This window comes from Anguilla anguilla, chromosome 1 (assembly GCF_013347855.1).
Source record: "Anguilla anguilla isolate fAngAng1 chromosome 1, fAngAng1.pri, whole genome shotgun sequence".
Classification (NCBI taxonomy): Eukaryota; Metazoa; Chordata; class Actinopteri; order Anguilliformes; family Anguillidae; genus Anguilla; species Anguilla anguilla.
Genome location: NC_049201.1, coordinates 7,063,071 through 7,079,525, shown reverse-complemented (window position 1 = coordinate 7,079,525; position 16,455 = coordinate 7,063,071). Strand labels below are relative to the sequence as shown.

General features: G+C 48.3%; 1 protein-coding gene across 2 annotated transcripts in view; it reads left to right on the top strand.

The window, feature by feature from the left end:
- Positions 1-16,455, top strand: part of slc25a21 (solute carrier family 25 member 21) — a 114,573-nt gene that overhangs the window by 78,087 nt on the left and 20,031 nt on the right. For both annotated transcript variants that reach the window (XM_035383967.1, XM_035383977.1), the window contains exon 4: positions 9,840-9,923. In XM_035383967.1, coding sequence (XP_035239858.1) covers positions 9,840-9,923 — 84 coding nt within the window. The remainder of the gene's footprint in view (positions 1-9,839; positions 9,924-16,455) is intronic.

The following is a 16,455-nucleotide window of genomic DNA, read 5'->3' as shown; positions in this document are numbered from 1 at the left end:
CTTCATGTAAACGCGGATATGCAAAGGGCCCGCGGGCGGGGAGAGGAAGTGCCGTCCGATCGCGACTCTCCCCGTCGCCTGGCTGGCGGCGTTCAGGGGGGTGGAGGGACTGTATGCGGGCCTGGGTGAGCCCCGCGTGAGCCCTGTGTCCCTGTGCGGGGGGCGGCGGGGGGCGGAGGGACTGCATGCGGGCCTGGGTCAGCCCCGCGTGAGCCCTGTGTCTCTGTGCGGGGGCGGCGAGGGGGGGCTGCGGGGGGCGGAGGGACTGTATGCGGGCCTGGGTGAGCCCCGCGTGAGCCCTGTGTCCCTGTGCGGGAGGCGGCGGGGGGCGGCGGGGGGCGGAGGGACTGCATGCGGGCCTGGGTGAACCCCGTGTGAGCCCTGTGTCTCTGTGCGGGTGGGGCGGGCGGATTTTCCCATGGTGCACGGGGTGGAGTGAGCGGAACCACGGCCCTCCTCAACAACGTGGCGAACGAAAGGAGCTGCGGTTTCCAGGGTTGCCGTGACAACGTGACCCATCGATCACGGCGAACATGAAAGCAGAAGCGTGTTGCAGTTGGGGGGGGTTGGGAAGGGGGGTCTCCTTGATGAGACCACTTTGACGGACGACATCCTCCTGCCCATTTGGGTTGGGTGACGCCACGTTGGCAATTTAGCATCCCCACCCCTGACTGTGCGCTGAACCCCGGTGCACTCCTGGGACGGTCCCGAAAACAGCCCTAAAACAGCGGGGCAGAAAGGCAATATGGCCGCCTGATAGCTGATCCCCTGCTTTAGAGGCTCCAGGGCCTGCTGTGCTCAGGAGATCTCTTAATCCAGCTCCTTTAACAGAGCAGAGCGCACTAAAGCCAAGCACGCTGTCTGCCCCGCAAATCACTGTGTGTGTGTGTGTGTGTGTGTGTGTGTGTGTGTGTGCGCATGTGTGTATGTGTATGTGTGAGTGTGAGTGTCAGTGTGTGTGTGTGTGAGAGAGAGAGTGTGGTGTGTGTGTGAGAGAGAGAGAGTATGTATATGTGGGAGTGTGAGTGTCAGTGTGTGTATGTGTGTGAGAGAGAGAATTTGGTGTGTGTGTGTGAGAGGGAGTGTGTGTATGAGTAAGCGCGCGTGTGAGTCTGTGTGTGTGTCTGTGTGAGAGTGTGTTTGTGTGTGTGAATGTAAGTGTGTGTGTGTGTGTGTGAGAGAGAGAGTGTAGTGTGTGTGTGTGTGTGTGTGAGTGTGCGTGTAAGTCTGTATGTGTGTTTGTGTGTGTGAGTGTAAGTGTGTGTGTGTCTGTCTGTGTGTGTGTGTGCATGTGTGTGTGTGAAAGAGAGTGTAATGTGTGTGTGTGTGTTTGTGTAAGTGTGAGTGTGTGTGTGTGTGTGTGAAAGAGAGTGTAATGTGTGAGAGTGTGAGTGTGTGTGTGTGTGTGTGTGTGCATAGAATTGAAACTCTAGCACAGCACCACTCCAGTGGCCAGTGTTTCCACATGGGTTTGTGCTGCTTCTCCCGCTGCAGCCCGGAGGCCGCTCTCCATTCCAGCTCAGGACGCTCCGGAGCTCCTGCAGGCCACACAGGATTAAAACGGCCCGAGATATCCGCGTGTTTCAGGTTAGCGCTTAGCGCTCCGAGCCTTTCCCGTGCGCCGGAGCCGAGCGGCGCTGTACAGGAGTGCGTGTGCTGCTCGCGTGAAGACTCTCTGTTTGTTTTGCGCCGTCCTTTTGTTATTTCAGCTTGTTAAGTTTAGATCAACCTGAAGGGAACATGGCTGAGTCTCGGAGGGAGGGGGAAGTGCATTGTGGGTATTAGTTTCGGTACTCCAGCTGTGCTGAGTGTGAGTGGAACGGAAAAGAGAGGTTGTGTGTGTGCGTGTGTGTCTACTGTACGTGGTTGTGTGTTTGTGTACAGGTGTGTGTGTGCATTTGTGTGTATTGGTATGTATTTGTGTGTGTGTGTGTGTGTGTGTGTGCGTGCAGGAGTGTGCATGTGTTTGTATGCAGGTGTGTGTTTGTGTTCATTTGTATGTATGTACGTGTATATGTCTATGTCTTTGTGTATGTTTGTATGCAGGTGTGTGTGTGTATGTTTAGAACAGAAGGGTAGGCTCTTCTGTTGATCTGGTTTCTCCTGCAAAGCCATTTAGTTTGATATGCCTAAACTTGCCAAACGTCAACATTGTGCTGTTATTTCTTTCTTTTTTTTTTTGTTTTCTTTCATTTGTACTCTTTAAGTGTCGCAGGAGTAGACGAGTAGACGGCGGGTTCTCTGGGCCGTCTCTTAAGTCATGTTTCTGTTGCCCAATTTTCCTGACAGAGGCAAGGCAACGTGAGCTACTGTTCGTTGTGTGGAAAGCATGGGGTGTCCTTACAGCTGATGGGGTCACACACTGAACGGGGGTGGAGCCATGTGTGTGTGTGTGTGTGTGTGAGTGTGTGTGGGGGGGGGCTCATTTAGAGCCAGATTCCTGCCTTGTCACCCCCCCCCCCCCCGGCCCCCGCCCATGCATCGGCCTGCCACTGGGCATTATGGAGGCGTATTAAATAGGTCTAATGGAAGTTGGTGTCATCAAAAAAAAAAAAGTTTAAAAGAAAGAAGCCAGATGGCGTTGTGTTACAGACTCGGGGCTGGCGTTTAACTCATTTGTTTCCTACGCCGTGACGCCCCCGCCACTCCTTCCGTCACATTTTCCACCCGTTCTGTGGTCGTTTTTTTTTTTCTCCACTCGAGCGTGCGGAGGGTGGGGGGGTGGGGGGGTGGGGGGGTGGGGGTGGGGGTGGGGGACGTAAACGGGAGAGAGAGTCGTAATTCCGCGTCTCGGGTTTCCCGGCGACAGACGAAGCCGCCGGTCTCTCCCCGCGCGGAGCCGCGAGGCTGCGGCGGCCTGCCAGGGGGCCGACGGCGGGAAGGTCTCCTCACAACCCTGGTGTGTTTCCGCACATCAAAGTGCGCCGCCCCGTCAGACATGAGAAGCGCATTACTTTACTTTACTTTACTTTACTTTACTTTACATTACTTTACATTACATTACATTACATTACATTACTTTACATTACATTACATTACATTACATTACATTACTTTACATTACATTACATTACATTACATTACATTACATTACATTACATTACATTACTTTACTTTACTTTACTTTACTTTACATTACTTTACTTTACTTTACTTTACTTTACATTACATTACATTACATTACATTACTTTAATGTTTATTTGATAGGGACAGATACATTTTAACATAGATTATTGTCAAACAATATCCAATGCAGTGTATCACAGCATTTATAGCATATGCTAATTTCTGTTGCTTGTCCCTAAATGGGCTTTTCAAACACACACACATACAGCACAAAATCAAATAATCATAAAATACATACAATAAACAACTAGAGCATTATTGTATACATTAAAATTGAGTAAAGATATCGTAAAATTTGATGAAAACCTAGCCATTCATAATCACATATGATTACAGGACTGAGTGCTTTTACCCGCCATCTCTTCTTGCTTCAGCTCAATCTGACTGCCCTGTGCTCTGTCCCTAATTCTGAAAAATGTAAAAAAAATAAAATAAAGAAAACATTCCCTTTCTTGGAATTTTTTATTTAGCCGCACAACATGTTTTATTGATTTCAGAGTCTGCTGAAGTCGTAACGCACTGCAGTGGAACACGGAGAAGCACACTGAATTAAACAGGGGCCCTGTGCATGTGAGGGCAGATGTCATTCCTCAGGAGAGTTCTCCGCGGTTCTCCTAGGGTGAACATTTTTCAGTGATTAAAGGGAAACGCATTGATCAATCAATTGATGGTCGCTTGTATTTTCAGCTGTGTACATTCCGCTGTGTAAAAATGACACCCTGCCAAAGAAAATGGAAGGTAATCTTGGGAAGCTTTCAATATTTTGATTTACTAAGCTCATTAAGTGCGGGGAGGGGGGGGGGGGGGGGGGGATAATTGCACCTTTACCACTCCCCGCAAGAGCTCTATTGTGCTGCAAGCTTCGGATGTTTATATTGGCCAAAGTGGCATTAAGCTGCCAGCTTCTGTTTCTCTTTTCTGCATTGTATCGATTCCCAGGTTAAAGAACTGTCTCTCTCTCCTGTGTCAGTGTGGCAGGGTGGGGGGGGGCTTTCGTCCTGGGGGGGGGGGGGGGGGTTCGGGTCACGTGCTTGTCCCACACACGAGAGGGCAGAGGGGGTCAGGAGGGGCAGTCATTTGTATCTGTCAGGTGGGGATGGTGACGTCCTGGCGGGGAGCAGATGGGATGGGTTCCCCCCCCCCCCTCAGCACAGTGGGCCTGCGGAGCCAGTGAAACCAAACCCGGGTCTGGCCCAGACCTGGCCTCGCAGCCCACAGTGACACAAGCGCCAGGACTTTATCACCTTCCTGTCTGCGTCTCCTTCATCCCCCCTCGCTCTCTCTCTCTCTATCCCCTCTTCTCCTCCTTTATCACCCTCTCTTCTTTCTTTTGGCTTTACCGCCTCCCTCCATTGGCTCTTTCATCCTTTGCGTCAGCTTGCCTGGGGAAGGACTCTTTTTTTTCTGTGACGTGAAAATAAATGCTTAGAGTATGGTGTGAAATGTGTGCATTAATGAAGGCATTTTTAGATGGAAATCCAGATAGATACATAAGATAGGTCAGTGTTCCAGAACTCCGTAGCTTTCAATTACCAGTAGCAATTGTAACATCACGTTAAAATGTTCTTTAAGAACAGTCTAACTATATATTTGCGATCTCATACCTTTAAGGGATAAGCAATTGCCAAATTTGTGGTTTGGGGGTTAATGGTCGTTTCACTCAAAATAAAAATGCTGCAAATTGTCTGAAGTAAGTTCAGCTTAATAAAGTTCTTCAGGAAAGTAACTCATGATTGAGGTTGCAGTGGCAGCAGAACTTGTGCTGCTTATAAATTGTGTATGGAGAAATGACCAAGCCTGTCCTGTGTGAGTAATATGTTTGCGTAGGGTTGCGTGCTCTGGATAATGGCTGTGACGTTCTGAATGTGTGCAGAATTCACTCTCACACACACCATCTTTAAGCTTAATGTGTCAATAAGATTAATATACCTGTTGCTTAATGTATATTGCCCCATGTAAATGCTTATTTAGCATAATTGGCAGTGGAACGATGGGAATGCAGTTGTGTTTGTAGGAGCCGGGAGTGCCCGGGTGTGAAGATGATGTTAGTCCTTTGGAGAGCTGTGTGTTACAGCACTCATGGTACTGTTCCAAGTTAATGTCACTCAGCGGCTAAGCTTCTGGAATCCTTCATATTGTCATTAGCCAGGTGTGATCACAGCCTGTACCTGCCAACTTTGGAAATGTGTGAATCATTTGTTTTTTATTTTTGAAGTTGACCTTTCTTTTTTTTTTTGTTTGTTTTGGTTCAGCTTCTTGCCCAGTTTCCATTCCACAAATGGCACCTTCCCATCGAGCCTGTTTCTGCTCTGAAATCGATTAGTTGCCCTGTTCTGAGTGCGATTGGCTGCCCTGGTCTGTCATACTGGATCAGTTAGGTTAGTGTGTTCCTGCCTACACATTCTGTCCCTGGACCGATGAAATGGATTTCTGCCATCTTTATGATCTCGCTCATTAAAATTAACTGTCAGGCTGTAAAAAATAGATTTTGTTTTAATGCTGCCTTCTGGATTTCCTTAGTCTTTCTGTACTCTTAGTCTTGTGTGGGAAAGCCCAGCTCTCTGTCCTTAACCCTTTCAGGTGTAAGATCACAATTATGTGACTGGAATGTTCTTAACTAGTGGCATTTGAAAGCAATGGAGTTCTAGAACACAAACTTAAATTTTGGAAAACATTCCAAAATAACCGACTCTTCAAAGGATTAATAAAATCTCTCTTCACAAATGAAATAGCCAATCAATAGATTTTTATTGTCCCCGAGGGGCAATCTGATCTCAGCCAAGTTGAAAACAGACCCTAAACATCCAAGATAGAAGGGCAAATGTGGGACAGGGTAAAATAATAAAAAAATGCCTTTTTGAAATTATATCTTTACATGACCTACTTTTCAACACTGTGCTCGGGTCACTACTATGGGTCTAAAAGAGAGAGCTGATTTAAAATAAGCTGTGGAATCCATGTCCAGTTTGGACGCAGTTCCAGTTGAGGTGCAGCAAAGCAGCCGAATTGGGAATGTCCCCTATTTAACAAGGCAAGTTAAGAGACCCTTTTAAAATCTCAGCCTGCCCCTTCAACTAGACCCATCAACCCCGGCCTTTTGATCAGCCCAGTAACCCCCTCCCTTTGCCTGCTTTTACACCGTCGTTATTGGGCCTTGCCCCAACGGCACGTCCTCATGGGGCCTCTGTCCTCCTGCCGAGCACCCTGCCCCGGTCCCGGCCCATTACTGGACGGGGGGTCTGCATGAGGACACGGGCCCGGGTCACTCCCCGAGCCCTGCAGCGCTGCCCCGTGCTCTATAAAGGACAGAGACAGGGCTGACCCGTGCTCATTTGGCCACTTTGTGGACCCCGAAAGTGGGCGCTTTTTATTGGGGGAGACTCCAGGATTATGTGCCCCCAAGCGCTTGTCCCGGGCGTAGGAACACTGGACTGCCCTCGCCCTCACCTTCACCTGGCCAGCCTGCAGGAGCTCCAGGCCAGTAAAGCCTAGCATACAAAGACCATCAGTGAACTCAGAGGTTCTCAGCACCTGAGCGTATGCCTCCCCTGACCGGGCTGGAGCAGGACGGGACTCTGGGTTACTGGGGGCCGCCTCCCTTTCTCTCGCTGGATTTACAACCCCACGCATCCCAGAGATACCCCGATAAATGAGGGAGCAGGGTGTATACTCTCCTCACTACTCCCCCAAAAAAGGAAACCCCATGCCTCCACATCATCAGAGAAACACCCGCAAGTTAGTGCCTTCAGTGAGGAAGCTCAGCCATCATGCTCTGATGATTTAGGACTCCCATCCATGTCCATTTTCTCCTGACTGGAAATGGACCAGCGTCATTCCTGTGTTTCACCGTGTGAGAGAGCCATTGAGGTACAATGGTGGTCCTGGCTTCTGAGTCGCCATCAGTTCATCAGGTCCCAGTTGTTGAGTCTCTATCAGTTCCTCAGGTCCTGGTTCCTGAGTCTCTATCAGTTCCTCAGGTCCTGGTTCCTGGGTCTCTATCAGTTCCTCCGGTCCTGGTTCCTGGGTCTCTATCAGTTCCTCAGGCCCTGGTTCCTGAGTCTCTATCAGTTCCTCAGGTCCTGGTTCCTGAGTCTCTATCAGTTCCTCAGGTCCTGGTTCCTGAGTCTCTATCAGTTCCTCAGGTCCTGGTTCCTGAGTCTCTATCAGTTCCTCAGGTCCTGGTTCCTGAGTCTCTATCAGTTCCTCAGGTCCTGGTTCCTGAGTCTCTATCAGTTCCTCAGGTCCTGGTTCCTGAGTCTCTATCAGTTCCTCAGGTCCCGGTTCCTCTGCCCTCCCGGAAGCTCCTCTGGTATCCGTTTTTTACAGCAGGGGGCTAAAGGGGCGGGAGGAAATGAGCTGACCCCGGGGTCGGGTGTGGAGCCGGGAGCCGGGGCCAGGAGCATGGTCCAGCTGCCCCGCTCTCTCTGGGCGAGTGGAAGGGGGCGAAGGTACGGGTCGGGGCGAGAGAAGAGGGGGGGGGAGAGGGGAGAGGGGGGAGGAGGGGGGACCGCCTCAATCCTTGACCCCGGAGTCATGTGCCTTTAATTAAGGCAGATTTAAATTTGTTTACAAGGCCCACTGGTCTTAAATCTTCCAGAGCTTCAGCTATACACTGCCCCCCCTCCCCCCCCCCCGTGCCCCCCTCCCCAATTATCCTTTACCCTCACACCCCCAGCCCCTTTCTCTTCTCTTTAATACGTGTCAGCCGTCAATTTATGACATCGTGTTAACGGTTTTCTGGTGCGGGTTACGTGCTATTTGGGAATCCGCAAAAAGTGAATCTGAGGGGTATGCCCCTGTAAGAAGTCAATCTGTGATTGTATGAAAGGCCCTCCACCTCCCCTGGACGGGACCCCGCCAGTTTATGGCCCCGTCCGGCACCCGCCTGGACGACAAACTGCTGACCCCTTGGCCTCGCAGTCAAATCCATGTGGGCAGAGTTCGTCCCGCTCATTTACTCTCTCTCCCTTCCTCTTTACTGTCTCTGTGGCATGGAAGGACTCATCTGATGGACACTTTTAGATACGGACACAGAGAATTTTATTCAAATTTTTACATATTTTATTATTATATTAATGCACTAGTCCATACAGATTTGTTGTAGAATTTTGCTGCTGCTCTTGCACTAACCCACTGAAGTTAAACAATGACAAAGTCTAAGTTTTTTTTTTTCAGCTGCAAACTCCTAAACCTCCAAAACTTTTGTCATTTCCTGTTCAATGACAGCAGGGCCTGCTTTAAACATCTTTTTTTGACAGTAATTGAATTATGTTTTTTGTAGAATCGGGAGGAACGTGGGCTACCCGAGAGTGCTCGCTAACTTGTGAACATGAGGGCGCATTGCGCAGTACGGGCGTGACGTGGCTTCTGTTAGCATGTAGCGTGTAGCGTCCCACCCGCTCTCTGTCCGGAGAAATGGCTGCTGCTGCATTTTTAGGCTGTAAAAACACCACTAGCGCGGTCGGTGCACTCCTCCTTGATCCTCTTGCCTCTGCAACTCTCACCTCAACCGGTTATTTCCCTTTTAAACATTTACACGAAACAGCAGAACTGTTACTAGCATGTTTGGCGCAACCAAGTTCGCAACAAAAATCCGGCTGTAAAAGGGGGGGGGGGGGATGGGGTGGCAGCTAATTGGTAACGGGGGGTTAAGTAAATGTTTAAATTCTCCTCGGTGCAGAGAACGTGTTGAGGAGGCTCCAGTAAAAAAAAAAAAAAAAAAAAGAAGAATGGAAAAAAGAGGTGAGTTTTTCGGGGGAGAGAAAAGGCACGTCGAGCTTTGCGAGAGAGAACCAGCGCCGCGGATCGGAACGCTAGTTTGCGCGAGCGGCGGCGACGCCGTCTGCCTCCTCTGGGTCGTAATTGACATCACATGGCCAGCGCACTCGAGGGAGAGCCCGATTGGGTGTCCTCGCTTTCAAGAGAGCGAACGAGACAGAGAGAGAGAGAGAGAGAGAGAGAGAGGGGAAAATATAAGGGAGAGAGAGAGAGGGAGGGAGAGGGAAGGGAGGGGGAGGGGGAGGGGGAGGGAGTAAATGGAAAAAAAGGGGAGGTAGCGGAGGAAAAAAAAAACGAGGGAGAAAGGAAGGGATGGGGCGGGACAGGGGGGGGATGGGGGGGGGTTATGTATTACTTCCAGCCAGAGGGGGTGCGGTCGCTCCTCACTGTTTTTTTTTTTTGAGAAAATGAATCACGGGTTCGGGTTTTTTTTTTTTTTTTTAAGGCGAAACGCGAAGCTGCCGTCTCGCGGGGAATCCCGTGGGGAGGACTCGTCTCCCGGGCCCGCGGGAGGTGTGACCGCGCGGACAAATGAACTATGGACGCGTTTGATGAATGCAGGGGGGCCCAAAAAAGTGCAGTGATTTTGGAGTTGGGGGGTGGAAGATTGGGGGGGGGGGTGGTGGTGAATAGAAGCTGCATGAACAGAGTGATCTGCTTCTATCTACGTGTTCTGTACGCTGTAGTCGTGCTGATTTTGGACCGCTGATTTTAGGATAAATATTGGAATGCTACCTGGTAAAACATCATACTTTTCTCTCTTTCCCACAAGCAGCTATGGAAGTGACTGTGCAGTGTTCCCACAGTGCAACAGGGCACAGGCTCTGGCATTAAGCCCCGCCCTCTGACAGAGGAGGTCTGGCATATACACGCTTGTTGCCAGGGGAACGCACGCAGGCTTGTTGGTGACCGTGTCCGTGTGTCTGTCCGGCAGGTTCCAGATCCAGAGAGGCACCAGCGACCCGAACGCCTACAAGGGCCTGGGCGACTGCTTCAGGACCATTTTCCGGAACGAAGGGTACGCTCTCCTCCTCACTGTTCCCCGTGTTCCGACTCACAGTGTGTTCTATGCTGCGGAAAGCACACGTCACCTTCACACGCATCACACACTGCAGGACAGAGCATACTGTGTGTGTGTGTGTGTGTGTGTGTGTGTGTGTGTATGCATGCGTGTGTGTGTGTGTGTATGCATGTGTGTGTGTGTGTGTGTGTGTGTATGTGTGCATGTGTGCATGTGTGTGTGTGTGTGTGTGTGTGTGTATGCATGTGTGTGTGTGTGTGTGTGTGTGTGTATGCGTGTGTGCGTGTGCGTGTGTGTGTGTGTGTGTGTCTGTATGTGAGTGTGTGAATGTGTGTGTGTGTGTGTGTGCGTGTGTATGCATGTATCAGCGAGTGTGGACTCGTGCATTTCTGTTTTTGCCCTTGATGCCGCTGTGCGTGTCCTTCGCTGAGCGTGCCTGTGTTGCTTTTCTCAGTGCAGCCAGTGCTGGAAACGCGCAGTCAGGCTTTTATCCTCCACCCTCATGCCCTTTCCGTCAACTCACCTTCCTCCCCAGCTGTGTGTGCCGTGTGTTTGTGTGCAGCAACAACATGGAAGACGAGCATGCCTGAAGGCCTAACGTGTGTGTGTGTGAGAGAGAGAGGGAGAGGGAGCGAAAGTGAGAAAGTAAATTGAATGTCAACAGTAAAACGCGTCTGCTGTGCACTGAATATTATCTTTGTCTTCTTTTCGTCACTTGAGAAAAAAATCACCCCCCCCCCATTAATGCAATAAAAAGCAATAAGCATGTGACCCCTTATCTCCTTCTGACGTGAAATATTCTTACAGTAAGCTCCCTACTGTATGCCCTTAGCCGCGATTACGCCAGTCTGTTAAAATGAAAGCTCCGCTCCTGCATAGACAGACTCGCCCGGAGGAGAATATCATTAGAGTCTGTGGTGATGCATAATTGAGAGTAATATGTTGTGGTGTGGGCTTGGTGCATGCCGGTGGAGTTATCTGGGAAGCAATTGATGCTGTTTTCTCAGTAGCACCACAGTCCAAAACCCCACCGAAACATTCTGGTTTTTCCCAAGGTCCTGGAAGTAAGCAAGCAGTAATGTATGATACACATCCAGCACGCACACAAGCCCAATCTCATGGAACTTGCCTCCTTCACAGTAAATCTCTTTTGCAATAAATCTTGAGGAAGGAAAGGTCAAGCGTGCATGCTGCCAATCACCCTTCACTGTGGAACACAGGAGAAACAATCCCCAGGCAAAGAATGGAATCAAAACTTCAGAACTCTGCCATCGTCAAGGCAACTTTCCTCCAAAAGCTTTAGCTTTAACTTTAACTTTGTAGTCATTTTTAAAAAGCGAATGAAAATTTTCAAAAGCAAATAATTAATTAATTGAATTGCATATTCTATTGGCATTTCCCTCCCTACCTCTGTCATCTCTTGCTCACTCCCTCACTCCCTCCCTCCCTCGCTCCCTCCCTGTAGCAGTCCTCTGACAGTGTGCAGGCCTGTGAGAAAGCACAAAGCGCTCGCTCCCTCCCTGCCTCAATCCCTCAATCCCTTGCTCCCTCCCTCCCTCAATCCCTCGCTCCCTCGCTCCCTCCCTCCCTCCCTCCCTCCCTCCCTCCCTGTAGCAGTCCTCTGACAGTGTGCAGGCCTGTGAGAAAGCGCAAGGCGCTCGCTCGTCCGTCTGTTTATGGAGAGCCGACAGCTTTATAGGGGATATAAAAGTGATCTGGTGCGAGGTGTGTGTGAGTGGACCGGGAAGCCGGCTGGTGACAGCTGGGAGCTGGTTCACTGCCATGAGCTGCACCCGGCTCACAGATTTCACTGTCCCCCACCTACCCCACACCACCCCACCTACACCCTACATCCCCCCACACACCCGGCTCACAGATTTCACTGTCCCCCACCTACCCCACACCACCCCACCTACACCCTACATCCCCCCACACACCCGGATCACAGCTTTCATTGTCCCCCACCCCCCCCCCCCCAACTCCCATCCTACACCCCCCCAAACCAGACTCACAGCTTTGAACTGTCCCCCACCAACCCCCTATCCCCCCTCTCCCGCCCTCTCCCCCCCTCACCCCCACCGTACACCCCCCCCCCCCACACCCAGCTCGCAGCTTTCACTGTCCCCCACCACCACCCCCCTCCCCCCCCCCACCCCATCCTACATCACCCCAAACCGACTCACAGCTTTCAACTGTCCCCCACCAACCCCCACCCACACCCACACCCACACACACACGTATAAAGTAGGATCCAAAACTGACAGGGGGCGGGGGCCTGCTCTATGAAGGAGAGGGTGGATTCTGTTGACACTTTTGAGGTAGCGACATCATACTCTGTGAATGAACCGGTCCTACCCAGGAATCGAACTTGTGACCTTCCGGTTCAAAGACCAGTTCCTTACCCATTATAGTACACTGCCGCTACCACTTACACACACGCACACATACACATACAGACAGACATCACGTACGCCCACACACACACGCACGCCACACACACATCACACATACCCCCACACGCACGCCACACACATATCCATACATTTGCACGCACACACACACAGGCAAACATCATAGACGCGCAGACACACGCACGCCATACACATACCTACACACACACATATGCATACCCACCCCCCCTCCCCCCCACACACACACACACACACACACACACACACGCGCGCCACACTGAAGCGCACAAGCCCAGCGAACACTGAAACTGTCGGCTGAAATACCAACGGACCGTGGTGAACTTATTTCACTTGTTAATCAGAACGCGGGCAAAGCAAACAGACCCGAGGCTGAGATCAATCAATCTGACTCACGGTGACACGCACAGATGTCACACCTGGCTCGTCACTTCCCCGAACTGCCCGTCTTTACGATCTCACCTGCTCAAGGCTTCTGGGCTCATTTACATAATCTTTTTGCCTATAAAAAGACATACATTAAACATACGTAGTAACATTCAGTTTGCTACCATGCTGACGCTTTGGTTTTATAGTTTGCCACAGCAACGATTTGTGCAACGTTATAACGACTGTTTCTGTATAATTTCCTTATGTGTAGTTACGAGTGCTTATAGCAATGTTTATAGCTCTTTATAAGTGCATCGTAAGGCACTATGAATGCAGCTATAAGGCATTATACGTGTTTTTTTCATGTGTGTTACCAAAGTGTTACCAATTTTTTTTTTTTGCTGTTATTTAAAGGAGAGCAAACAGTCTTGCTTTCATACTTTTTTTTTTTTTTTTTTGCTAACAGAGGCACGATCCCTGCTCAGAAGGTGCCCTGTTATGGTACAAACCCCCCAAATCCACATGGGGGAACCCACTTAGGGCTGAAGAGACGCTCACCCTATAGACTGCACCACACATTTTGCCCAGCCTAATAACCTGTTACTCATAACCCATAACCCAACACCTCTATTCAATTTTTTCCATGACTCACAGATCGCTGACAGTATGCATTTTATTTTCAAAAAGTTCAAAAATAGTCTTTATTAGACTTGATAATATGAGAGAATTCCTGGTACCGTCTATAGATTTTCATTATTTTTCTGTTAAAATATATAAAACTCACACATGTAGTACAGTCTGACTGAAAACATGACTACCTACTTCATAGCACTACTAGCTACGCCAGACCTCAGTGCTTTCCAAGTCCTGTTCCTGGAGATCTACCGTCCTGTAGATTTTCATTTCAACCCAAATTTGGCACGCCTGACTCTAATTAGCTGCTCAATTAGATCTCTAGCAGTTGAATGAGATGTGCTTTGTTAGAGTTGGAGTGAAAACCTGCAGGATGGCATAATTCGTTAACAGGTTTGGCTACCACTGTCATACCATATATCCAAGGCCTTCACATTTCTTTTTTGTGTCCATATATGAAGGCTGTATTTTACATGTGGTCTAAGGAATAATTTTACCGTAACATAACTTCTGCACTGGCTTTGAGCTTATATTCCTCGGTAATCAACAATCTATTTCCAGCTGCTTCAAGGTCATTATATAGGTACTGTATATGTAGAACAATGTTCAGCATTTCTGAAAACCCAGAATGCTTGATGTAGGCCGAATTTTAGTCAAAATAATTTACTAAAAACTAAACAATAATGATGAAAAGGAAACCCCAGGAGCTGCAGAAAGCCTGATCTCTCTCTGTAATTCATCCTCTCACGTGACTCCAACAGGAATGGCTCTAATATGCCCTAATAAGAAATGCCAGCGTTTTGCCTGCAATGCACACGGAACTGATTTCCCAGAATACACCAGCCCCCTTTCTTATATGTTGGGTTGTATTGGTACGGTACTGCCTTGTTTACTTAAATTCTTTAAGAACAGCTGGATGAGTTCCATCAAGGCTACTGACGTTAGCCTGGATCCAATCAGCTTGACATTTTTACATATAAGTAAATGCAAGTGTTTACTATTTTCTTTACCAACTGATTTTGGCTAGTTTTGATGATTATAAAACTATAAATTTAAAAAATGTATATCACTGGCATTTTGCCGAAGGAGAGGATATAGTGACTGAATCCAGACCCTTTTCCCTAATTTTATTATTGAATCCAGGCTTTATTTACAGTTGTATTATTTTAGTAATAGTTTAATTTCCTTCTTTTCAGTGTTTTTTTTTAATGCTGTGGGTAATACTGGGTTAAAAGCATTGCATCTTAAATTAACTTTCAGAAGCCATATGGCAACTCATTTATTTTTTATTCACAATGTTATATAGCGGGTTGTTTTTATTACTCTCTGTAAAACCTCCGGAAATATTCTTCGGATAGTTTGTTAGTCTTCTGTCTGGTATATCTGCAGCTTACTGTAAATAATGATCTGGTATGAATTATAAGTGTATAAACCATTTGTAAGTTATGGCATCCCCTCCTCTGCAGGAACCTCTCAATTTCTTTCAGTTACCAGTAGTGATTGTGACATCAGCATTAGAACGTTCAGTCAAGAACATTCTAATCGCATACTTGTGATTTGTGACCTCACACCTTAAAGGGTTAAGCCCCTTGCTTGTCAGCACCTCCATCCTGACTGCACCGCAGAGACAGCGGCACTTCGTCTTCACCGAGCGCTTATCACTTCCTGTATATTTTTGCTGTAATCGCCCCCTCGTTAGCCAGTAGCGGATTACCTCCAGGCCAAACCGCTTAAGCCATATTTTATACAAATAGTGGTAGGGGCCACATATTGTGTAATTATTATTAAAAATAAACTCCCTGTGTCCACAGGGCCCCAAAACTGGGCCGACGTTTACACTGCGGCCTGCTCGGGGGAAACTTGAGACTGCGCCTCAAAGTGGCAATTAGACCGCAAAAGAAAAGGGAAGATGGAAATATTGCGGAATTGCCACGATGTGATCGCTAGTTAACACTAACATATTTAAATATATGCGACCTCTTGGAACCTGAGACAGAAAGCACAATTTTTCCTTTCTTTTTAATTTTTCCGTGAGTATGGGCTTATATATGCTGCCTGGCATGTATTCCACGGCACATATTGGCATTGAAATCACCACCTTTTATGAATCCAGATTGCAAAAACATTCGCAGATATTCCTGCAGTCTTGGCAGTACTTGAGGAAATATTTTTTCGGGGGGAGGAAAATGTATGAAAGATACAGTAGTGTGAAATATGCTTGATCCAAAGAGGCTCAGCGGGGACGTCCTGACTTGGACCAGGTGAAACGGTGTTTTGATTGCATAAAGGGAACACTGTGTGTGTGTGTGTGTGTGTGTGTGTGTGTTCGTTCTACATCATGTACCGACATGTGAAAATTCTTCAGTAGCGTTCAGTTGCTTGCTCGTTGACTGATGACGGTCATGTGACTTCATAAAGAAACATGCTTCCTCAGCCAGTCAGTCATGTCTGAATGCAAAACACCTCACGGCCTTCCCCTTGTCACTCAAATTAATTATCGTCTGTGTCAGCCTGTGTGAATAATGTTATCTAATGAGGGTTAAATGCCTCAAAATGCCTGTCATACACAGTCTTTTATTGCTTGTCTGTGTAAGGAACTCCAGATTGCTGAGGTGGCAATTTGAGAACCGGCTGATGCTGTTGGTTCTTCAGACCTGCTCCTGTTGATTGGTTTGTTGAGGCCGTTCAGTTTACTGAAGTGGATTGAGGAGATTGCCTTGAACCATTCGAGCGGTCAGTTAAATCTATTTACGCATTCCCTGGTCTCGAACTTTTAAGACAAACCTTTTTTTTTGTGTTTTAAACTGCGTCATGCTGATGTTACATTTTTTACATTCTGTTTTACCTGAAGGTGTGGAAAGGCACCTGTGATAAGTGAAGCTTTTTTTGTGAAAGCACGTCTGGAATACGTGACTAAAAAATATGCTGCATCTGTGTGTCTGACACGTCTAGGTTCTTTTCTCTGAGGAAAAAAACTGCGTTATTGAACATGAATGTTCAACATTCCTGAGTGCATACTGGTCTGGCCCAGCTCTTATTATAATTCAGTTTGATCCTTAGAACAGAAATCATATATAATGACTGTAACCCATTATCTA